This window comes from Capra hircus, chromosome 19 (genome assembly GCF_001704415.2).
Source record: "Capra hircus breed San Clemente chromosome 19, ASM170441v1, whole genome shotgun sequence".
Taxonomy (NCBI): Eukaryota; Metazoa; Chordata; class Mammalia; order Artiodactyla; family Bovidae; genus Capra; species Capra hircus.
The window spans coordinates 50,539,442-50,563,728 of NC_030826.1; the positions used below are offsets into that span (position 1 = coordinate 50,539,442).

Consider the following 24,287-nt stretch of genomic DNA (forward strand, 5'->3'; position numbering starts at 1 on the left):
ATGAGGCAGCATATTTGCCGGCGCGGCCTGCGGAGAGGCGCAGCGGCCCGCCCTCCTCCTCCTGGGCCGGCCAGCCGGCTGGGCTCCCGACCTCCTCTCAGCACCTCCCGTCCCCGGCTGGAGTGGGAGGCCAGGCGGTCTGAGGGTGTGGGCTGTGCTGGCCGCTCTGTTCCTGGTCGCGGGGTCTCGCCGGGCGCGCCTAGAAGAGGGGCTCCGGGTTGCCGGGGGCTACGACCCCTCCTCGCCTCCTCTCCGTCTTTCCTGCCTCCTGCCGTCGCCCCAGTGACTGCCTTGTCACAGGTCACTAAAAGAGCATTTTCTACAAATGGGACCCCTCTCCCCGCTAGAGGAAGCTGCGAAGAAGGGAGACGGTGGACTGGCGGATGGCAAGGAGACCTTGACAGCTACCTGTCTGTAAAGGGATGTTAAAATATCTCATTTTGTACGCAAAGTTAGATATTAACACACGTCCCCTTAAAGGTTTTTTTTTTTTTTTTTGAGTGAAAATAAGAAAAAAACTCGCCGTCCCTTAACTTGAGAAAAGTTCCTCTCAGAAGTCAGTGTAGCCGGAAAAAACTCAACAGACCAGCTGGACAGAAGAATTTTTTGGTTAACTTTAAGGACCACTTGGAATTTCCTGGGGGAAGCAAAAGCAGTTTGGGGTGGCAAGTCATGTTCAGAACTTGGCCTTGGGAGGGCCTCGAACAGTTTTGCCAGGTGTTGGGAATAGCACGCATTCTCTCTGGATGGTCAGGTCTGCAGGAACCTCCAGCTCTGGGACTTTCAGACTTTCCCTCTAGTTAGTCTTAACTCTGCTCTCTGTTCAGGGGCCCTGGCTCCTTCTCCGTGTTTCCCAGCCTAGACATGAGCAGAGGGAATAAATGGCCCAAGAGAAATGAGCAACTAACTCGTTTTAAAATAAGACTTCTCACCGATTGTTGGTAACTCATCCTAGAAATAGGTTAAGAGTTAGCACTCAAATATACTTCCAAACTTTCTCTTTACTGTAGTAGTGTTAACTGAATTGAAATACCGTGAATAAGTGAGTTTCAGAGAAAGCCACTTTTGGATCTGTGTATAAGGCAAAGCTCTAGTTGATAGCATGGATCTCTTGCTGAATTTCTCACATTGTGAGGAATTGAAACAGATCATTCTGAAATTTATTTCAAAAGTTTGTTTACTTATTTAGAAGAAGTCTTCTAAAAATTTTTGTGGAAAAAATTGATTTTTATCTCACTAATTCTTTGACTTCCCCAGGAAGTATTCTGGGCTCACTTTCTCATAATTAGGGAGACCTAGGTTACCAAGAAGTTAATGTGTCTCTGTTGCCTGGTTTGTCTTTTCTTGTGTATTTTACTTTATAGCCTGTGTCGAAGGTCAGGCCATAACTTCCCTCAGTATAAGTTATGTTTGTCTTTCCGAGTTAAATACTGAGCTTAGCTTGGAAACCTCAACTTCTGTGTCTTGTTGTAAACAAACAAGTAGACTAACTTCTTAAGCTTTGGAACTCTCCAGAAACATGTAATCCTGACCTTTAACTCCTCAAGGAGTAGAGTGTCACGCTCTTGGTCCTATGTGAACATTCAAAGCCACAGTCACTACATCCCTCAAAGAGAAGCAGGGCACTTGACTGCTTAACCTGCCTCAGTATTGGAGACAGATTGCAGAAACAAATAAGTGGGAGGTTACCTCATGTCCAGGCGGTGTATTAAAACATTTTTCTAGATCTTGAATCTAGAGTATACTAGAAATCAAAAGTCAAAAGACTTTTTGTTTGTGGTACACACAGATGAGTGAGAAAGTTAAACATGTTATTGAGAAGCAAAAATAAAGAAAATACACTCTTAACAATTGGAATTTCATAAGGACTATTCAAAACAAAATCTTAAAATTGAATACAACATGGGGGGAAAACCTTTTCAGTTAAGCAAAAGTTATTCAATCCCTGGGTCAGGAAGATCCCCTGGAGTAGGAGATGGCAACCCGCTCCAGTATTCTTGCCTGAAAAATTCCATAAACAGGAGCCTGGCGGGTTACAGTTCATGGGGTTGCAGAGTCCGACACAACTGAATACACACACACACAAAATTTACTAGAAAATGAGAAAGGACTTCCCTGGCAGTCCAGTAGTGGAGGCAGGACTCCTTGCTTCCCCTGTAGGGGGTAGGGGTTTGATGCCTGGTTGGGAAAGTTCTGCATGCTGAGAGGTATGGCCGAATAAACCAAAACAGGGAAAGACGGAGGCAAGCTATTTTTTAGGAAATGTAGGAATAATTTAGGAAAATATAAATTATTATTATTTAAAGAATATTTGTTTATTTGGCTGCACAGAATCTTAGTTGTGGCATGTGGGATCTAGTCCTCAGACCAGGGATCGAACGCCAGCACCCTACATTGGGACCCAGCGTCTTGGCCACTGAACCACCAGGGAAGTCCGTACATTAGTCTTAATTTGATAAAATCGACCAGATCGAAAGCCATTGTGGCATTTTGTCCTATATCAATGAAAGCCTTTCGGAAACAATTGCTTATGACATTTCTCATCTGTATGGTGGTGTTTTGAATACAATACACAGTGCAGTGTTGCTGAGATGAAGAACATGAGTACTTTCTGGCACATTCTGTTCGTGGCTCCTCCCATCCCTCAGGTGGTTGGAACATCTCTGTCTTGCTGGTGGCAGGGCATGCCTTTTCATGCTCCCCGTTGAGGCAAGACCTCGGATGGCTGGCCTGGACATAGCAGCTCACCTTCACTGGGCTTCTGTCAGGGTGAAAATCAAATCTAGAAAGTGCTGCTCTGTCCAGCTGTCTTCCAGACCTGACAACCATTTCATGGCTAGCCATGAAAATATTTAAAACCCTGACAAATTTTACCATGGTATTAAAATCTTATTTGTCTTCTTTTTATTGAAAGTAAATAACAAATTAGATTTCCTGCAGTCCTTTAATGTTTTTAGGTTGGTTTTTTTTTTTCTATTTTGGCCTCACAGCTTGCGGGGATCTTGGTCTCTAAGCAAGGATTAAACCTGTGCCCTTGGCTTTCACTGCGGGTCCTAACCCTCGATAGTCTGCTAGGGAGTTCCATATTGAATTCTGTGATCTTTTAAAAGTAGTCTGTATGGATCTGGGAACAAAGTTTTTTTTAAACAACTCAATTGTTCATGATTCTTTTTTTTTTTTTTTTCCTGCTGATTAAAAAAAAAAATTTGGGTAAACATGAAGAGAAAAATGTTGATCTTTCAGATATATTCTTTATAAATAATGGTTAAAAGTTGAGGTTGTAGGAATTCCCTGGTCCAGAGGTTGGGACTTTGCATTTTCACTGCTGAGGGTGTGGGTTCAAGCCCTGGTTGGGGAATTAAAATTCCACAAGCCATGTGGCATGGCCAAATACATTTTTTAAAAATTGAAGCTGTATTTTTCTGAGTGAAATGATACGAGTTGACTATTAGGGCAGCCCTCTTAGGATGTCCTCCCCTGTGCTGATGACTCTCAGACCTCTGCTTCATCTTCTAGAAACATTGGGTTACAATACGCAAGAGGAAAGGTGAAGTTTGACTCCTAAGTTTCAGTGACTCATGCCGAGAGACTGCAGATGTTAGTTTCAGTAATAGGTCAGGACCTTCCAAGTCTGCACTGTAACCACCTTGTTTCATTTACCATAGATAATACGTGTCCAGTCCCCAGATGGGGTGAAGCGGATCACGGCAACAAAGAGAGAAACAGCTGCAACATTTTTGAAAAAGGTACCTGTGGCTTGGGTATTGACCTTTCTTCATCCTCCACTGTTGTTCCCTTCCTAGTCTGTACCGTTTCTCTTTCCCTCATTTTCTTGATTCCTCCCCACACCCAAGTTTAGTCTCTCGCATTGGTTTTCTCTGTCCTGATTGGTGGGACTGATACAGAATCAGATGTGTCGCAGCTGACCACTGCTTAGCGTCGTAGGACCGAGGGCCCAAAGGTCAGTGTAAAAGGATTTCCCAGGAGGAATATTTGTGAGTGAAAAAATCAGAGAGTGAAGAACTTGAATCATTCTTCAGCAAAGGGGAGTTATTAACATGTATAGAATGATCCCACTTTCTTCTTAAAAACTTAGGTAAAGCGCCATATACAAATCTGTGGTGTGAGAATGTGGTTTAAAGAGCATAAGCCAGACCTAAAAGGGGTAGCTCCGGAAGAGGATGCCAAAGGAAGGAGAGTGGCTTTTGCTTGATGCTTCATTCTAGAGGTCGGCAAAGCATGGTTCATGGCTGGCCGCCTGTTTTCATTGGAACACAGCCGCACCCTTTGGCTTATGTACTGTCTGGCTGCTTTTGAGCTCCAGGGGCAGAGCTGAGTAGTTGTGACAGATTGTATGGCCTGAAAGCTGAAAATATTTACTGCCTGGCTCTTTACAGAGAAAATTTGCCAACCTCTACTTTATACATTCTTTATTATTTGAATTTGTTGTAGATAAGTATTAACTTTTAATTTAAAAAAATCACTTTTCATAAGCCAAAAAAAAAAAAATAGTCACAGACTGTTAAAGCCAGAGGAAATTTTCAGTGTCAGGTAGTCTGATCTTTTTGTTTTCACAAAGATGGAAATTGAAGTCCAGGGAATAAGGAGATTTGCTGAGGATTACACTGTGATCTGTTAAGGAAGTCATAGCACTTACCTGAGAAGTTTGGTCTCTGAAAAGTAGTTTCTATTCTGATCCCAACAGTGCTGCTTAAGCAACCATATTTACAAAAATAAAAGAAAAACAACCCAGGTGCAATAGACAGCAGAAAAGAGAATCTCTGTGTCTTTAAGGACTTTTTAATATCCTGCGTGTGTGCTTACTTGCTCAGTCATATCCAGCTGTTTGTGACCCCATGGACTATAGCCTGCCATGGAGTTTTCCAGGCAAGAATAATGGAGTGGGTTGCCTTTTCCTACTCCGTTTTAATATTTTACTCTTTGCTTTTTTAGTAGCAGCTGACCATTGTCAGCTCACTCCTGGTGATGGTGCTGGGATACCCTAAAATCTTGAGTTCTTGAGAGATCGTCTGAGACAGAGATGAAGCATTAAGTAGCTATTGCTTGGACAGTTATGGGGATAAACGTGAGATTAAGAATACTGCCTATAGTTCTTTACTTTTCTGAGTCTTTGTTATATGAAAATTTCTTATATCTCTAATAACCATGTAGAAATATGATTTTGTTTTTAACTTGAGGTTTTTGTGCTTGGCATCAAATATAGAGTTGTTGGACAGGTTAAATTCAAATGATTTAAAAGAAACCTAAAAATACAGGATTATTCTGACCATTGTTTGCCTCAGAAGTATCCTGAAATCCTAGTGCTCCCTCTGGATATTTACTTGTTGCCTTGCATAGGGAATATAGACACAGTAGCTGTCACTGGATGTGGGTGGAGTCAGGGAGGTAGTTTAGTGTTGACCTAATTTCTGAAGCCATTATCACCACAGTAGTCATTGCGTAGGAGAAATTTGCTTGGGAATACTCAAAAACAAACATTTATTATGCCAAGATGCTTCCCCTCAAGTGAAAATCCTTTCCTCTGATTATGCAAATGATATGGATTAATTACAAAAGCCTCGCACAATACAGGGAAGTATAAAGAAGCAATAAGAATAACTCAAAATCTTACTAGCCAGAAGTAACTGTTACTATAGCATGTCTTTATGTGTACACATGTGCAGGCATATGTGCACACACATTCCTGTATATGCATGTACATGTACTTTCACCAAAATAGGAGCTCACTATACTACTGCTGTATTTCAAATCTGAGGTTAAGGAGAAACATTTATGGATCACTAAAGAAAAAAATGGAGAAGGAATTGGCAACCTACTCTGATACTCTTGCCTGGAGAATCTTATCAGGAGCCTGGTGGGCTACAGTCTGTAGGGTTGCAAAGAGTTGGACATGACTGAAACAACTTAGTACAAAAAATGAAAAAAAAACTGGCCTGCCTGCATTTTAATTTATATGTAAAGTGCTTTTTAAAGACTGATTTGGAAATAATGTATTTTAGTCATGTATTATGCATTCGTAAAGAGGAAAATCCACCTGGAATTAATTGGATAGGCTCTCCTTGTGACCTCACATTCAGAGTCCAACCTTCCTGAATCATTTTTTGACTCAAGTGACCATGTTATGTCTTATTGAAGGGGTCACTGTCTGCCCTGTCAGGAAGATCAGTGAGCTAGCCACCAACGCCTGTGTTTCCAGTGCTGGTGCTTGGATGCTCTCCACCTTACCAACAAGGCTCAAGAACCAAGATCCCTGTTTCTTCCATGATTGATCATTGAATGGATTGTTTGATGGCAGTGTTGAGGGGTGATGGTTGTTTAGCTGTCTGGGTGACAAGTCACACAAGTCCAGGCAGTGACCCATATGTCAATCCTCCTGCCCTGCAGGCAGAAGAAGTAAGATGCACCCATTCTAGAGAAATTCACATCTCACCTTGTGATCATTTGTAACCTTTTTTCACTCCACAATAGGTTATAGACATGACTGTATGTCAACAAATGTAGATTTGTATCTTTTTTTCTTTAACTGTGATAAGAAAAATAACATAAAATTTGCCATGCAAACCATGTTTAAGTGTATAGTAGCATTAAGTACATTCATGGTGTTATACAGCCATCACCACCATCCATCTCCAGAATTTCTTCATCTTCCCACACTGAAACTCTGTTCCCATTAAACACAAACTTTTCTCCCCGCCTCCCCTTCAGCTCTGGTAACCACCCTACATTCTGTCTCTCCAGGTGTGTCATATGAGTGGACCCATACTGATTTTTGATAATTAATAATTTGGCTATGCATTTGTGCCCTGTAAGTGGGCTTTGAAATGGCTTTCCTGTCGCCTCACAAACTTGCCTGAAAAGTATGTTAACCACTGAACTTTGTTGGCTCCAACTTCCCATCCCCACACTTGATACCCTTGATCCTGATTTAATATGTGGCATTACACTCTCTAAGGAAATTGGTTTTGTAAGTGTAATAAGACATCTTGCAATGAAAATCTCTCATAGAATCTTGAGTTACCGGATCTTTTGAGGCCACCTAATGCTTCTCCCTGAAGAATTCCTTCTCTGTGAATCACTAGACCGTGACCCCTCCGGGACAGGCTCTTCTGGGTGTCCTGCTTGGCAGCGTCCTTCCTCATCTCCAGGATCCCAGAGTTTGCTTCTGCTGCTGTCACTTTGCTGAAAGGGCCCTCACTGAGTCACCCCAGATCCTACCTCTGTCCTTTTTGTTGGCTGCACCTTGTGGCTTCTAGGATCTTAGTTCCCCAATGAGGGATCAGATGTGCACCCTCAGCCATGAAAACGCAGAATCCTAACTTCCTGGTTGTCAGGAAATTTCCCTCAGTCCTTTCTTAACCGACCTCTTAGCCTTTCTCTTTATAATATTATACATTTTTTTACCTGTGAATTAAAGTACCTGCTAAGAGATGCTTGAAAAATGTGAACAGTCAAAAAGACTGATGGTGAAGCAAATACCCAGGTCTGGGTTGGGGCAGTGCCAGCCTCCAGGAACCATCGGTCAGCCTTCCCACTTCTCAGCCTGTCACTCCGCTTCTCACCTGATGGGAGCTGTTTCCCCACTCTTCTGTGTTTTACCACCTCTATGCATTCCTAAACCCTAAATTTTAGTTTTGGCTGTTTTTGAACTTAAATCATGCCATGTATTCTTTTTTTTTATTTTCCATTATCAACATTTGTATTCATCTTACACAGTACCATGTTTCTGGTTTTATTACAGTAGTCACACATCAAGATTATCTCAGGTTTGAAGTGAAGTTTTTAAGCTTTTTTTCCTGGCTGTACTGCGTGGCATGTGGGATCTTAGTTCTTCTACTGGGGACTTGTGCCCTCTGCATTGGAAGGCAGAGTCTTAACCACTGGACTGACAGCAAAGTCCCAGTTTCTAAGATTTTAAGTGTGCTCTTGTAAGACTCTGCTAAGATTTTTTTTTTTTTTTTAATGCTTGATGTCTTGTGTTTGATTTCTGTATCTTTAGATAAAGAATTCAGAGTTGGCAGAAGCAGTTATTTTCACAGGAGCACCGTATAGAACCTAGTATATATATTTTTGCATCTCCCCAAAGTGGGATTCAGCATGTGTGAAGTAATGTTGCTGGCTGTTGTATTTGAAAATACTGCTGCTCTTGGTCCTGATAGAAAGCACAGTTCTCAGTCATGTGGTCATAGGGATTTCCCTCTGCCCACAGGACTGCCGACATGATACCTGCACCACTTCAGAGATTGCCTTACATCCCAGGGGTGCTATCCTAACTCACACAGGAACGATGTTCCTGGTGCAAGACTTCTTTCTTATTCTTGGCAATAGCTTGCAATGCTCTGTCTATAGAAAAACTATGGTTTTGCAGAACAGATAAAATGCCACAATTTGTTAATTCCAGTTTATCACTTTCAGAAAAAGGTCAAAGTCTTTAGTCTTGTCTGTTTCTTTGTCTTTGGCCACACTGCGCAGCATGCGGGATCTTAGGCCCTGACCAGGAATTGAACCCATGTCCTCTGCGTTGGGAGCATGGAATCTTAACCCCTGGACTGCCAAGAAAGTACCTGGTCCTGTTCCTGACCAGCACTGTTGCTCTCTCAGGATTCTCATGGCGATTCTGTGATGATTGCCTGTTGTGTGATTTGGAGTTCTTATCTTTGTGTGTCCTCTGCTTCTGAGTTTCTGTCTGGTGTTCAGCCTGAAGAACATCCTCTGGCATTTATTGTGGTGGAGGCTGTGGGCAACAGGTGCCCTTGGGTCTTGTCAACTTGAGAATGTTTTCATTTTGCCCTTGTATTTGAAGGGTATTGTCTCCAGATGGAGAATTCTGAGTTAACAGATTTTTATTCCTGCCTCAGCACTTTAAAGATGTTGTTCCATTGTCTTCTGTTCTCCATTGATCTTTGGTTTTTAGCGGTGTGATGACAGTGTGCCCAGACATAGTTTTTTCTTTCTTTATCCTATTTTGGTTTTGCTGAACTTCCTGGATTTGTTACTCGTATGTTTTTCATCAAATTTGAGGGTTTTGGCCATTCTTTCTTCAAATATTTTTCAGTTCTAGCCTTAGTCTCTTCTCTGGAGGATCATTTGCTATTGCTCCGGAGGTTCCCTAAGGCTCTGTTCATTCTTTCAAATCTCTATCTATAGATTGTAATCTCTATTAACCCATCTTTAATTGACTTTTTTTTGTTGTTTTGTTTTTGTCATTTCCCTTCTGATGATAAGCCCATCCAGTGAATTTTCTATTTCAGTTGTAGAATTTCTATTTGATTATATTTTATAATTTCTGTTTCTCTGCCAAAATTTCCTGTCTCCGATGACGCTAAGAGTTGAGCTCCATGTCTTGGCCCCAGACTTGAGTTTCCTCATAAGAAAGCAAAATAACAAGAGGTATTTGTTTAACGAGGAGCAGTTTCTAAACTCACTAGGAATGTCTGATGTATATATGTGGTCAGAGTAGTGAGACTTAAATATTTTGGTATGTTATTTGCTGTGCTGTGTGACTTGTGACGTTTTAGTTCCCCAACCCGGTATTGGACCCAGGTCCTTAACCCTGAAAGCTCAGAGTCCTAACCACTGGACCATCAGGGAATTCCCTTAAATATTTTATTAAATCTCTGTTGTTTGGGGCTTGTTTTAGGTCGCAAAGGAGTTTGGCTTCCAAAATAATGGCTTCTCAGTTTACATCAATAGAAACAAGACTGGAGAAATAACAGCATCATCTAACAAATCCCTCAACCTGCTGAAGATCAAGTGAGTGCCCGAGGGGAGAAGATGGGGAGTGGGGAGGGCATGCTGGCACTAGTTACCCACCTGAAGTTACTAAGTTCTCCCATTTTCTTCTGCTGCTGTGATTACGGTCTTGAACGCGGACCAAAGTGCAGGTGACCGTGCTCCTCGCCAGGTGTTTGGCAGCCATGCCGAATCTACAGTTACTGTCGAGCCGATCTGTGTGACTTGCAGAATTCAGGGGTATGCGTCACAGAGGAGGAGTTATAGTGTGTGTGCAGCTGCACACTCAGCTGCTTCACTGCAGAGAAGGACCTTGAATGTAACTCTGTGTGTAGTTCTGCCTTGAGACCTGCTTGGTAGGTCTGTGTTGTATTTCTTGCTGGCAAGACCCCTGGAATGCCTTAGAATTGATGGGTAATGTCAGAAGAAGTTTCTTGAGTGCAGAGACCTCTTCTGTTTTTTCAGTTTTATGGGAGCACAACCATGTCCATTCATTCATATGTTTTCATGCTGCAAGGGCAGGGCAGAGTGATTGTGACAGAGGCTGTCTGGTCTGCAAAGCCAAAAATATTTTACTGTCTGGCCCTTTATGGAAAAGCCTTGCTCACCCACACATGAGCTGTGTGGGCACACCTGCTCATGGATTAGTGAGTAGAACCCTTCAGGTCTTCTGCTGTCCTTAGGTAGCGGGCAGGGAATTCTCCTATTTGGGGTACAGGTAGCCTGGCTGCTGTGACCACTGCTGAGGGTTGGGCTGGGCTTTGTTGGTACTTGGCTGTGTGCCTTTTACCAGTCAGAATAATAGGCCGTCTTGGCAATCTGTGTGGTCCATTTTAGATTCACAATTAGTATATCTTAGGGGGAAAAATGCAGTTTTAACATGAATTTATTTGTTCTTCATCGGATACTTGTTTAGCACCTGCTCATTGCCTGTTGCTGTGAAGATGTGAAGTCTTGTCTTGTGTACATTCGTTTCCGGTGGTTGTGGGCCGACTTTCCTCCCAGCTTGCAAAGAGTTTCCACATCTTGAGAATCACTTCTTGTGGGTGTTAACTTGGGTTTGGACTCACACCCACTACTCCTGGCTGTGTGCGTGAATAGTCACCCAGTCTCACTGGGCCCCTCCACCCTTGTCTGTTGGGGGGTGGGGGGCTTGTGCCTCCGCCACATGGTTGTCTGGTCCCTACACAGGACAAGCACTGTGGAAGTGGCAGCTATGTGTCTCAGAACTATTCTGACAGCTGGATGCCAGAAAAGGGGGGCTGCAGAATGAAGTACCCTTTAGGCAAAGCTGTCCACCTGCGGTGTGGTCACACTTGGAGGGCGTGTCTTTCTGGGTGATCCTAGAGCGCGTCTTTTCAGTGATAATTGTGATGCTTGCTGAGCAGCATGAGAACCACGTCCTGTCCCTGCTCGAGAGTTACCTGACCACGTCTGTAAGAGTCGGTCACCCAGAGTTCCTTGCGAGTCTCACTCCACTGCCTTTGTTGCCATTTTCACAGTTCAGTTGGCTGTTCTAATTCTCTTATTCATTTATAGGTTCTTTTTTCCCTCCTCTGGCTGCTTTCAAGATCTTCTGTTGGTCTTGGGGTCCTGTGGTTTCTGTTTGATCTGTCCAGGTGTGGACTCGATGGTTTGTTAGTTGCTGTGTTACATCTACCTGATGTAAAATGTATTTTCTGTATCTGCAGGTGAGGTCTAGAGAATTCTTCCCCATTATCTCTTTAAATAATACCTCTCTTTCAGTCTCTCTATTGTTTCAGTTGATTACATTTTTTACTTTTTCCTATTTGATTTCTTTCAGCCCTGGCTGTTAGCTCATATGCTCACAGGGGCTTCTTCCCGGCTCCTGCTCTGCTCTCACGCTGGCCCCTAGGCTTCCAGTGAAGACTCCTGGGTTCCTTGGGGTTCCGCCTTGGCCTGTCACACACCTGGTGCTTCCCTCTCAGGTCCTGAGGTGTCTGGAGTCTGTCTTGCCTGAGTGTATTTAGGGTTTGTGAGGATCCTGTTGCACTATTGCTGGTGTTGTCTAGCCTGTTCTAAGCAGGGGATTTGGGAAGAACTGCCAAGTCTGTGGCCCCTCTGCCCACTCTTGGAGGCCCTGGTTACTGCAGATAGCCTCTTATTGCTCATAATTCTTCATTCCATTTCCAGCTGACATTTCCTTCATAAGTATATATTCTTTGTCTTGAATCCCACACCTGAAGTCTTTGGCTGTCTAAATCTCTTGATTGTTTCCTGCCCTCTCTTGGTCCTGGTGGTTTGTTTCTCTTGTACATTTGGTGACCTTTTCTTGAGAGCTTATATTTGGCCAAACTTAGTCTTAGGGAGCCTGAAGGATCTGGGGTTGTTGGCTTTCCTACTGAAGGAAATGGCAACCCACTCCAGTATCCTTGCCTGGAAAATCTCGTGGACAGAGTAGCCTGGTGGGCTGCAGTCCATGGGGTTGCAAAGAGTCTTACTGAGAAGCATTGTAAGCACAAGGGGGCATTGTGGGCTCAGCACTCAACTTAATTTCTGTCTTTGGTTTCCTGAACCAGGTAGCATCCCTAATTGTACCCTGGATGCATGCAAAAGCAGGCCTTTGGTTTCAGACTTTCAGACAGTTTTGCCTACAGCGTAGTGGATGGAGGCAGATGGGATTTCTCCTTGGTCTGTTTTGTCAGCTGGTAGGTTTTTTCCCAACTGTTGAGACATCTTCAGACATCTGGCTCTGTGTGGCATTTTGGGCTCAGCCACTCGCTTTGGGCAGGCAGGCTCAAGGCCTAACCTCTGTCGCCCAGAAAATGACTATAAGCCAACTTCAAGGTTCCCATCATGAGCTGGCCATAGGTTCCCTCACTATTCTTATTTGAGCTGCTCTGGGTTTTTGGACCCTTGAGAGTTCCCTTCTTTAGAGCTCCACAATGCCTTTTAGAGTGTGTTTATTAAAACTGATGGATAGTTGAGCCAAGTATCCTGAACCTGGAGGATATTTAGGAATATCTCATTTGCTGTTAGACATAGACAAGTTGGCAGTCATATCACCCTAAATTGTGAGAGGAAAAAGAGGGCCAAGCAGACCCGTTGAAGAGCTACAGCCCAGCCTCCCCATCCTGGCTTAGGTGCCTGTTCTCTGTTGGTTGGTTGGAGGCTGCAGGCTGTGCTTCCAGTCTTGCTTTCTGCACGTGCCTCTTGTTGAGAGCAAGGAAATACTTAACCCAGTGGTGGTGCTACAGCTTTTCCTCCCAGACAGGTTGGCTGATTGTCTCAGGACCCGCAGTGCTCCCAGGTGGGACTGTTCACTGGCCTCAGGCATGGTGGTAGGTGGGCAGTCAGGCTCTGCCGAAGTCTGCAGTGGGTCTGATGGGGAAAGAACGCTGTTCATATTGAAAATGATCAAAAATCAAATATTGCCGTTTGTAGTGTGAATCATGGCAGCCTTTGTAGAAAGCCTTTTCATACTATTCATGGGGTTCTCAAGGCAAGAATACTGAAGTGGTTTGCCATTCCCTTCTGCAGTGGACCACGTTCTGTCAGACCTCTCCACCATAACCCGCCTGTCTTGGGTGGCCTCACAGGGCACAGCTTAGTTTCATTGAGTTAGACAAGGCTGTGGTCCTAGTGTGATTAGATTGACTAGTTTTCTGTGATTATGGTTTCAATGTGTCTGCCCTCTGATGCCCTCTTGCAACACCTACCATCTTACTTGGGTTTCTCTTACCTTGGATGTGGGGTATCTCTTCACGGCTGCTCCAGTAAAGCTCCTTGAACGTGGGGTTGCTCTTCTTGGCTGCCGCCTCTGACCTCGGGTGTGGGATAGCTCACGGAATGAAGCAGGGCAAAGGCTAATAGAATTTTGCCAAGAGAATGCACTGGTCATAGCAACTACCCTCTTTCAACAACACAAGAGAAGACTCTACAAGTGGACATCACCAGATGGTCAACACCGAAATCAGATTGATTATATTCTCTGCAGCCAAAGATAGAGAAGCTCTATACAGTCAGCAAAAACAAGACCGGAAGCTGACTGTGGCTCAGATCATGAGCTCCTTATTACTAAATTCAGACTTAAATTGAAAAAAGTAGGGAAAACCACTAGACCATTCAGGTATGACCTAAATCAAGTCCCTTATGATTATACAGTGGAAGTGAGAAATAGATTTAAGGGACTAGATCTGATAGATAGAGTGCCTGATGAACTATGGACTGAGGTTCGTGACATTGTACAGGAGACAGGGATCAAGACCATCCCCATGGAAAAGAAATGCAAAAAAGCAAAATGGCTGTCTGGGGAGGCCTTACAAATAGCTGTGAAAAGAAGACAAGCGAAAAGCAAAGGAGAAAGGGAAAGATACAAGCATCTGAATGCAGAGTTCCAAAGAATAGCAAGAAGAGATAAGAAAGCCTTCCTCAGTGATCAATGCAAAGAGACAGAGGAAAACAACAGAATGGGAAGACTAGAGATCTCTTCAAGAAAATTAGAGATACCAAGGGAACATTTCATGCAAAGATGGGCTCGATAAGGGACAGAAATGGTATGGACCTAACAGAAACAGAATATACAGAAGAACTGTACAAAAAAGGTCTTCATGACCAAGATAATCACGATGGTATGATCACTCACCTAGAGCCAGACATCCTGGAATGTGAAGCCAAGTGGGCCTTAGAAAGCATCACTACAAACAAAGCTAATGGAGGTGATGGAATTCCAGTTGAGCTATTTCAAATCCTGAAAGATGATGCTGTGCAAGTGCTGCACTCAATATGCCAGCAAATTTGGACAACTTAGCAGTGGCCACAGGACTGGAAAAGGTCAGTTTTCATTCCAATTCCAAAGAAAGGCAATGCCAAAGAATGCTCAAATTACCGCACGGTTGCACTCATCTCACATGCTAGTAAAGTAATGCTCAAAATTCTCCAAGCCAGGCTTCAGCAAGACGTGAACCGTGAACTTCCAGATGTTCAAGCTTGTTTTAGAAAAGGCAGAGGAACCAGAGATCAAATTGCCAACATCTGCTGGATCATCAAAAAAGCAAGAGAGTTCCAGAAAAACATCTAATTCTGCTTTATTGACTGTGCCAAAGCCTTTGACTGTGTGGATCACAATAAACTGTGGAAAATTCTGGAAGAGATGGGAATACCAGACCAACTGACCTGCCTCTTGAGAAAACTTTATGCAGGTCAGGAAGCAACAGTTAGAACTGGACATGGAACAACAGACTGGTTCCAAATAGGAAAAGGAATACGTCAAGGCTGTATATTGTCACCCTGCTTATTTAACTTCTATGCAGAGTACATCATGAGAAACGCTGGGCTGGAAGAAGCACAAGCTGGAATCAAGATTGCCGGGAGAAATATCAATAACCTCAGATATGCAGATGACACCACCCTTATAGCAGAAAGTGAAGAGGAACTAAAAAGCCTCTTGATGAAAGTAAAAGAGGAGAGTGAAAAAGTTGGCTTAAAGGTCAACATTCAGAAAACGAAGATCATGGCATCTGGTCCCATCACTTCATGGGAAATAGATGGGGAAACAGTGGAAACAGTGTCAGACTTTATTTTCGGGGGCTCCAAAATCACTGCAGATGGTAACTGCAGCCATGAAATTAAAAGACGCTTACTCCTTGGAAGGAAAGTTATGACCAACCTAGATAGCATATTGAAAAGCAGAGACATTACTTTGCCAACAAAGGTCTGACTAGTCAAGGCTATAGTTTTTCCAGTGGTCATGTATAGATGCAAGAGTTGGACTGTGAAGAAAGCTGAGCGCCGAAGAATTGATGCTTTTGAACTGTGGTGTTGGAGAAGACCCTTGAGAGTCCCTTGGACTGCAAGGAGATATAACCAGTCCATTCTAAAGGAGATCAGCCCTGGGTGTTCTGTGGAAGGAATGATGCTAAAGCTGAAATTCCAGTACTTTGGCCACCTCATGCGAAGAGTTGACTCATTGGAAAAGACCCTGATGCTGGGAGGGATTGGGGGCAGGAGGAGAAGGGGCCGACAGAGGATGAGATGGCTGGATGGCATCACTGACTCAATGGGTGTGAGTTTGAGTGAACTCCCGGAGATGGTGATGGACAGGGAGGCCTGGCGTGCTGCGATTCATCGGGTCGCAAAGAGTCGGACACGACTGAGCGACTGAACTGAACTATTGTAGAAAGCAGTACATCAGCAGCTTTAAGAACAAATAAAACTTCTAAAGTCCAATGTACCTTCTCTGGGAAATCTGCCCTGCGGCTGGGAGACTGTGCCATCTCTTGGTGGCATGGTGGTGGCAGGTCTCTCAAGAGCCTTGTGTGTCATGCGGGAGCAGCAAAGCGTACTGTGGGGTGGCTCCACCGCGGAACATTGACTAGATGCAGACCATCTTTGGAGGGATTGTGTGGGAACAGCAAATGCAGAAAGTGTGTGTCTAATCATCTCAGGGTTGTACATTAGTGACATGCATGTTAGGGACACATGTGTGGATGTAGAGAGAATTGAAAGGAAGATGCCCCAGGGACGTAAATGAGGGAGCTAAAGACAGGGCCATGGAAGGAATGAAGGGAAGTGGGCGCCAAGCAGAGGAGGAGGACGAGGGTAGAGGCTGTGCTGCTCCAGTGTCTGCTGAGGTCGTGCATCTTCTGTGTGGAACTAGGTGTGTCTGTGCCTGTGGAGCATAGATCCTGCAGTCTGGTTGTAAGGAAGTTATGTTTCAGTCCAGAGAGCCTGCTGCTGGCCTTGATAAGGTGAACAGGCACAGAGGAGACAGGAAAGGAGCACTCTACTCTCTTAAAATTGGAAGCCTTGCTGTCTAGGCTGTTGGGGTGGTTGGTGTTGGCTGTTCACAGGCATCAGAGGTTTTCACATGAGTTGATCTTCTGTGCAGCTCAGGTTGTGGAGAAAAGAAGACAGCCTCAACTTAACATTTGTTGTTTGAACAGGCATGGAGATCTGTTGTTCCTGTTTCCCTCGAACCTTGCGGGACCGTCATCTGAGATGGAGACGTCAGCCCCTCAGGGGTTGAAGGCCTGTGGTGCTCCCAATGTGGTGGAAGATGAGATTGACCAATACCTCAGCAGGCAGGATGGGAAGATCTACAGGAGCCGCGATCCGCAGCTGTAAGTGCCCTCAGGGTCAGTCAAGTGAAATGTCTGTAATATGTCCTGATGAAGAAATGTAAGTTTCGAGTTTAACCATCTATTTTCAACTTACATCTCACTTAAGTTATAACTGTGAGGTTTTTCTCATTGTTTGAATCTCCAACTGTGTTCCACATGTATTTTAAACGTTTTAAGTGGTGAGAACTAAGAGATTTGAAAGAAGGGAGGAGCCTTAAACCAAGTCCTCTCTGTGGTGTGCCCCTGAAATACCTGGATGCACGTGCAGAGTGGGCTTTAGCGAGTGTGAAGGGATGGAGGGGGTGGGACCTCAGCACCTGCCGGCACAGGTCCTCATTCACATCGTCTGGTTTAATTCTCATGGACGACGCTCAACCTCCCATACTCAGTGCGCTCTTTCCGTTCTTCTAGGAAATGTTTCATTTGCTAAAGGTGCTGCTCCCTTCGGAATGTTCACTTTTCATTGAGGATTGTATAAAGTGCTTATGCTTGTGTACGTTTGTTTATTTTAGATTTTTGGCTGTGCTTTTTAAGGAGACTAGTTAGAAACATCTGAGCTCACACTCTGATGTAAAACTGAGTGAAAGTTGTCTCTGCAGTGGAGTGTGTAACTGCATCACTCTGCAAGCATGGCATTGAGATATTGGAATTCAGCATGCTGCATTAGGAACTTGTATGTCTCCGATCAGAGGGCCCCAGAGAGTGCTGAGATGCAGTTGGCATGGAACCACTCTGTGGCTGTGGCCATCAGTTAGCTCTCCGCCCCCATTTGCATTCCTCCCAGGGACCCAGGGTTGCTCCCACCCTGATCAGTGTTTGTGAGGCCTCGTTGGAATCTTTTTCAGAGTTCATGTGCCTCCGTGTGCATTACCTGGAAGAGCCTGCCTGTTGGGAGGTCCAGGCGGTTTTTGCTTTGAAATACAGAGCGAGGTGCACCTGAGAGCTTGCCCCGTGTGGACAGTGCTGTGACTGCACCCATCAGCAGCCTTGCCACCTCCCACACCCCCACTGTCCTACTCTGTGCAGACTGAAACCCACAGAGCCAAGTGATCCTTTCATCCTTTTTTCCAAAATGTGCATGCAGAGTGGGTGTTTTCCACACTTGAGCTATTTATGTACCATTTTCAGGGTTTTTGCCACATCCACATACCAACTTTCTTAGTCTTTACCTAACATTTTTATTTAAATTGACTTTAACTTCATTCACTTTTCTTCTTAGTTTGTGTCATTTTAAGCAGTTAATATCCATGGAATCACAGGTTTGATGCACAGGTCAATAGTTTTAATACACACCAAAATATTAAACTGTTAGAAGCTCTTCACCATGTACCATTTCAGATAATTTCACGTGGGTGGGGCAGCATTTCATTAGGTATGAGGTGCATTGTGAGTATCAGCATGCAGGGAGGCGGAAGAGCACGTGCTGATGCTGTGCGTTTCTCTTCCCTGTGCTCTAGGTGCCGGCACGGGCCTCTGGGGAAGTGCGTGCACTGCGTTCCTCTCGAGGTGAGAGTCCATGCAGAGGGAGTTCCCAGGGCTGTCTCTATACCTCTGAGTCCCTGGGCTGGGTTGGAGTGGTTCAAAGAACTTATCTATTTATTGCCCTGGGCCTCGTATTCCCCCTAGTGCAGGCTGCACTGAGAGGATGAGCCTTTATTTATGGGAGTGACCTTCTGGGTGGATTATGAACAGCTGGAACAGGGTATTGCTGTGATAAAGTGGCAGCATTTACACTGGCTTCCCTGGACAGTCCTTTTAAAACCTGACACAAAGCTGGGCCTGGCGGTTTTTGTGTTCCATCATCGTTTTGATTTACTTTGCCCTGAATCTCACGTCTCTACTGGTTTGTCCTGGTGAGATTGAGAGTTACCGTAATAATGCTGACTTGTGACTGGTTAACACTGAATTTACGGCAGGAAGGCCAACCTGATTTTCTTCATGAGGCTCCTCTTGCTTCATCTTGTGGCCTTTTTTTTTTTTTTTTTCCAAAATTTACTTGATACTTACTTGACTTACATCATTTCATATTTAATAGAGATTAATTTTAATCTTTTAAAGATAACTGGTACACAGAAAACTTGGTTCTGACCTAGAACAATAGTGAGGACCCAGCACCAGTTCTCCCTTACTGCCCACCTGCCTCAGGGCTTGGCAGGTGGAGGCTGTGGCTGTGACCCTGGTCGCAGGTGCGTAACTCTGTTGACGGTGTGTTTTGGCAGCCGTTTGATGAGGACTACCTAAACCACCTGGAGCCTCCCGTGAAGCACATGTCCTTCCACGCCTACATCCGGAAGCTGACTGGAGGGGCTGACAAGTAAGCAGCTTGAATGTGGGGGTGGCACCCGAGTGGCTTTGGGGCACAGAAGTTAATTTTCTGTCACTTGCACACGTTGCTTAAAGCCCTTTGGCATATGAGTGAGAAAAGTAAAGATAAGAGTCTGGGCATGCATTGTTTAAATTTGTGAATCTTATTCTGATTCTAGAAGAGGAAACAGGTGGGTGGAGACTCTGGTACCTGCTGTAGTCGCAGTGCCCAGTGCATGGGCAGAGGCCCAGCTGGCGGTGGCTGCTGTGAAGGCCTGGGGGTACCTTGGCAACCTTCTCTCGGGTATGCCATGTTCTGGCAGCTAGTTGTTTGCGAAAATGGATGAGATGAGGCATGACAGTGGCCAGTCCTGTGTCTGTGGAGTCTGAGCCCACCTTCCCTCTGCTTTTTGGAAAATCTGAACCACCTCCCCTCAATCCTCTTGGCTCCCCTGTTTCATAGCCCCTGTCAGCCTTTTGCCCTGGAGCCTGCCTCATTAGCAGCTCAACTTCACAGCCATAGTAAGGCCGAGGTAGGGTGTTATCCCTGGCTTGGCCTCTGGTGCCTCAGCATTGCTGTCTGCAGGCTCGGCCAGGCGGGCAGTGGGGGTGCAGGCGGGCAGTGGGGACGGCTGGCTCTTAGAGAGCAGCTGTGACAGTGGCAAGCTGAGAGCACTTTGATTTCTTCTGAATTACATCAAGTCATGCAGCCCCATCCTGCTGATGTGTTCACCTCACCAAAAAGGAACGGACTTCTTACCAGGATTTTATGATTCCTGTCTGTGCATCGAGAGGAGACGGTGGTTGAACCCAAGTCAGCAACATTTCATGAAGAATGTCATGTTCGCCTGCTTGTAGTTTTTCTCTGACAGCCTGCTGACATCCTGAAATGACTTAAAAAAAAACTTAGGCCAGGGGAAAAAAAATCTACCAGAAGCCTATTCTTGCTTTGTCCGTGGGGTAAGCTCTGAGGCTATCTGGACCAGAGCACGAGTGTGCTGAGGTCTGCTGGCCTTTTGTCAGTATAGGTCAAGGGCTCGCTCATCGCTGTCATTAACACGTAACCTTGGTGGTAACCCTTGCTTCCAAGTGCCATCATTTTTGTGATGCCACTGGCTTGTGGGGACAGTGCTGATCACTGGGCTGTTTGTGAACAGGAAAGCGACGGAGGTTGCAGGCACTCGTGCAAGCTCACCCCAAGTCCACAGTGGGGCCCAGGACTTCCTCACTGACCAAAAGCATTTTGTATCCTAATCACATTTTTTCTATGGATAAGAATTCTGTACAGAAATCTTAAGTATTAGACTCATTACGTAAATATTTCTGTTAAGTCGATGAAATTTAAAAAGAGTTTCATTTTCTCTCAGAGGCATAGGTTAAATCTAGATATTCAGCAGTACTCTTGAAAGTCTTCATAAATGTTAGTGATAGTGAAAACAAACTGTTTTTGTCAGAAATAGTTCTGAATCCTGTACAGTCTTAAGTGTACCGGACAGAAGCTAGAATTCCATTAGAATAAATTTTAGCACATTTTCCCTGCTGTTGCTGCCACGTGCTTGGCTCCTAAGAACTCTATTCAGGAAGTGTAAGGTATCTTACATTTTATTTCCAGCCTCCTGCTAAACTTTTTACCATTGTAATGTTTAATTAAGTTGCATTTTCTTGTTCAGGGGGAAATTTGTTGCCCTGGAGAACATCAGTTGCAAGATTAAATCAGGGTGTGAGGGACACCTTCCATGGCCTAACGGCATCTGTACTAAGTGCCAGCCAAGTGCCATCACGTTGAACAGACAGGTGAGATGTTGTCTGTGTCCATCTGGATGCAGAAAGCAGTATATTTGTGTTCATGGCTGAGGAAAGATCTCTAGCTCCTTCAAGCAAAGAGGGTAGCCTTCAGTTTTCTGTCTTGTTGGCTTGTGTGGAGGCAAAATTTTCTTGGTGATTGTTTAAAATGCTCAGTGGTTGTGACTTTGCCTTTTAAGAAACTGTGGTTCTGGAAGTTGGCTATGGCTCAACTATGAACAGAACTGTCCTGGGACTAGCTCAGGACATCTTTCCAAGCCAGGTTAAGGAGGGAACTGGGCTCAGGAAGGAGCCTTGGCTCAAGAAGGAACTCAGGGAAAATTTTGTGTAGTTATTCTGGCTTTTTCCACTCCTATCATCCAGCCCTCTAAGAATAGCTCACCTCATCTTTCCCTTGCCACTACCAGCCTGTGTTTAGCTGCTTAGAATTCCATAATCTCCTGGACTGTCTGAGAACCTTTCTCCTTTTCTTTCCTTCCTTCCATCCATCACTCTAGTTCTTTTTTTCTTTCTTTCTGTCTTAATTTCTTTTTGAAAACTTTTTTTGATTTAGAAAATGTGAAAACCTGGATTTTAGGTGAAATCCCATGTGGGATCAAACACTTCCCCCCTGCAGTGGAAGTGCAGAGTCTTAACCACTGGACTGCTAGGGATGTCCCCCAGTGAGATAAATTTGAATTAATTTATTGAGGAATCCCACCATTACCCCTTCTACCTGCTAAAATCTGAAGTAGTCTTAAGGGCAGAGCACATTTTTAAAGTCTGTGTGTTTAAAAAGCTAGGTAAAAGATACTTATGAACGGTTTGTGCTAAAAGAATTATTTTTTATCGAGTGTTTGAATTTAACCTATTGTTGTTAACTCTACAGAAATACAGACATGTGGACAACATCATGTTTGAGAATCATACAGTTGCTGACCGCTTCCTTGACTTCTGGAGGAAGACGGGGAACCAGCACTTCGGGTACTTGTATGGACGGTACACGGAGCACAAAGACATTCCTCTTGGTATCAGGGCTGAAGTAGCTGCAATTTATGAGCCTCCTCAGGTAGACGTGAACAGGATTTACAGTCTGTGGGTCTCTGTTGCTTTATTTTGACGGCTCTATGGGATGCCTTTTTCAGATTGCTTGTTGCTTTTCTTATTGCATCATTTGCCACAGTCTGTAGACACTCAGACACACTCAAAAAAAACATTTGGAGAGTAAGAGCATAGCCCGTAAATATTTCAGTGTATGTTTCCAAAGAATAAGGACACGTTCTTATATAACAAGCGCATTGAGCAATTTAAGTAAGTTGAGCTTTGATACAGATCTAATCTGCCATCTTATTCCACTTTTGTCAGTTCCCCCAAAAGTGTCACACAGTTGCTCTCTTCTGATTCCCTGTCTCCTCTGCTCATGCCTACAATCACCTATCCTAGGAATTAAGAAATTAGAGTCACAAAATTACTCTAGTTCTTTATCTTATGCCACACATGTAACTTACTAACAGTATCAAGATTACCACTGGTGTAGGACTGAAAACAGTTTAGAATTGTTTAGGTGGAAGGGTAGGGTCCCCTAGGGTATATCCCACTAGGGACCAGCAGTTGTTTTCTGTGTTTAAAGTTGCCTGGAAGATCTTCTCTGTATGATTATGTCACCAACAGCTTATAACCAACATTTATGTTCATTTCATTTTGGTTATATATATATATGTATTTAAATTTATTGTACAATTATGTAAAACTTCTATATGGTTGTGTGATATGTATATGTAATATATTGTTTTATTATCTATAATAAGTTTATTACAAAAGTGAAGACTGGAACTGTATTGCATCCTGGTTTATGATGTGTTGAGATTGTTAGGAGAGGGTCTTATTCCTGCAGGTTACTGTGATGCAAAAACACAAAAATGCAGTGCGTTGAGGCATGAACAGAGGAACAAATGGAACATAGTAAAGATAGGCTGAATTAGGTGGTGGGTATATAGGTGTTCACTACTGATTCTTTAAACTTTGTTGTATGCCTGAAATTTTTTATTTTAAAAAATGTTGGAAAAGAAATTTGCATGTTTGCAAAGTGAGATCTACAAACAGCGTCTTCCCTTTCATCTGATTTCCTCCCTCCCCTACAGGTATCCCTCACTTTAAACAATTTTTGGCTTAGATCTGTAAAGTTTGATTTTTTTTTTTAGTATAAGTGGGTACATAGATACTACTGTCTTCTCCTTTCTCTCTGGTGGGCATCATGCCATACACATGTGTAGAGATACTCCTGGTATCTCTGCAGGAGCCACACACCTGCACAGGCCACAAGGCCTGCAGTTCCAGACCCTGGTTTATTAAAAAAAAAGTGAACCAGTCATGGCTCCTTACCAGTCAACAGGATACCCACCTCAGGTGCCCTTTTTTTGGCTTAGAACGTGTTTATCTTCTGTGCTCTCTTATTCTGCCTTGCCCGTGAAGCTAAGCACTGTCCCTGTAGAAGTTGTGTACAGGTTTTCCAAGGCTGTTTTTTCTGGGAATGAATGTTACTTTGTAACTCTAACCTTGCCTAATCTAGCCAAGTTTACTTGGAGTTAAACTATTTATCCAAGGGAGTTTTGAAACTAACTTCTATTCCAAACAAAGGAACCTTAAGGTGTAGAGAGCCTTCTCTAGCCTTGTGCTGTGTTCTGGAGATCTTGCCATGACTGGTTCATTTTTTTTATAATAAACCAGGGTCTGGAACTGCAGGCCTTGTGGCCTGTGCAGGTGTGTAGCTCCTGTAGAGATATCAGTTCTTCCCTGGGTATATTTACACAGATTGTGTGTCGTCTACCCCCTTGACATTCTTGTTACTTTTTGAGAGCCACAGAGGAACTGTCGGACCAGGCCTTCTGTGATGGTTCACTTGTAAGGAGATGGAAGATGGCAGTAGGTGCTCACCCAGGAGACCCTGCTTGTCCAACCCTTCAGGTGCTGAATGTGCTCTGTAAGCAGGACCTGCTTTTGGAAGCACAGGATGTTCCAGTTCAGCTTTGAGGAGGGTCCTTTATGATGTTCCAGTTCAGTTTTGAGGAGGGTCCTTTCATGAAGTATTTTAACAGTTCTTTTTAGAGTATGATTGAACAAAAAATGGAATCAGAAGCCTTTGGCGTCGAAACTACTCAGCATCATCAGAGCTCCCAAATTGGGGATCCTGGAAGTTGAAACATGTGACCTCTAATAACCTCCAGCTCATTAGAAGTTGAAGCTCATGATGCCACATGTCATGAAACAAAAATCTTTAGGTTTGTTCTGAGTTTGTACTTTGAGCTGTGCTCTGGATGTAGTAATCATCTCCATATGGGTCATACCCAGCAACATAAAGTTCTTTTGTTA

At 44.0% G+C, this 24,287-nt stretch overlaps 1 protein-coding gene across 1 annotated transcript in view; it reads left to right on the forward strand.

The window, feature by feature from the left end:
* NPLOC4 (NPL4 homolog, ubiquitin recognition factor) overlaps positions 1-24,287 on the forward strand; it is a 52,752-nt gene that overhangs the window by 267 nt on the left and 28,198 nt on the right. Inside the window, exons 2-8 of the mRNA XM_018063596.1 lie at positions 3,666-3,746; positions 9,659-9,771; positions 16,656-16,832; positions 18,290-18,338; positions 19,052-19,146; positions 20,807-20,930; positions 21,808-21,987. Of these exons, the coding sequence (XP_017919085.1) occupies positions 3,666-3,746; positions 9,659-9,771; positions 16,656-16,832; positions 18,290-18,338; positions 19,052-19,146; positions 20,807-20,930; positions 21,808-21,987 (819 nt within the window). The remainder of the gene's footprint in view (positions 1-3,665; positions 3,747-9,658; positions 9,772-16,655; positions 16,833-18,289; positions 18,339-19,051; positions 19,147-20,806; positions 20,931-21,807; positions 21,988-24,287) is intronic.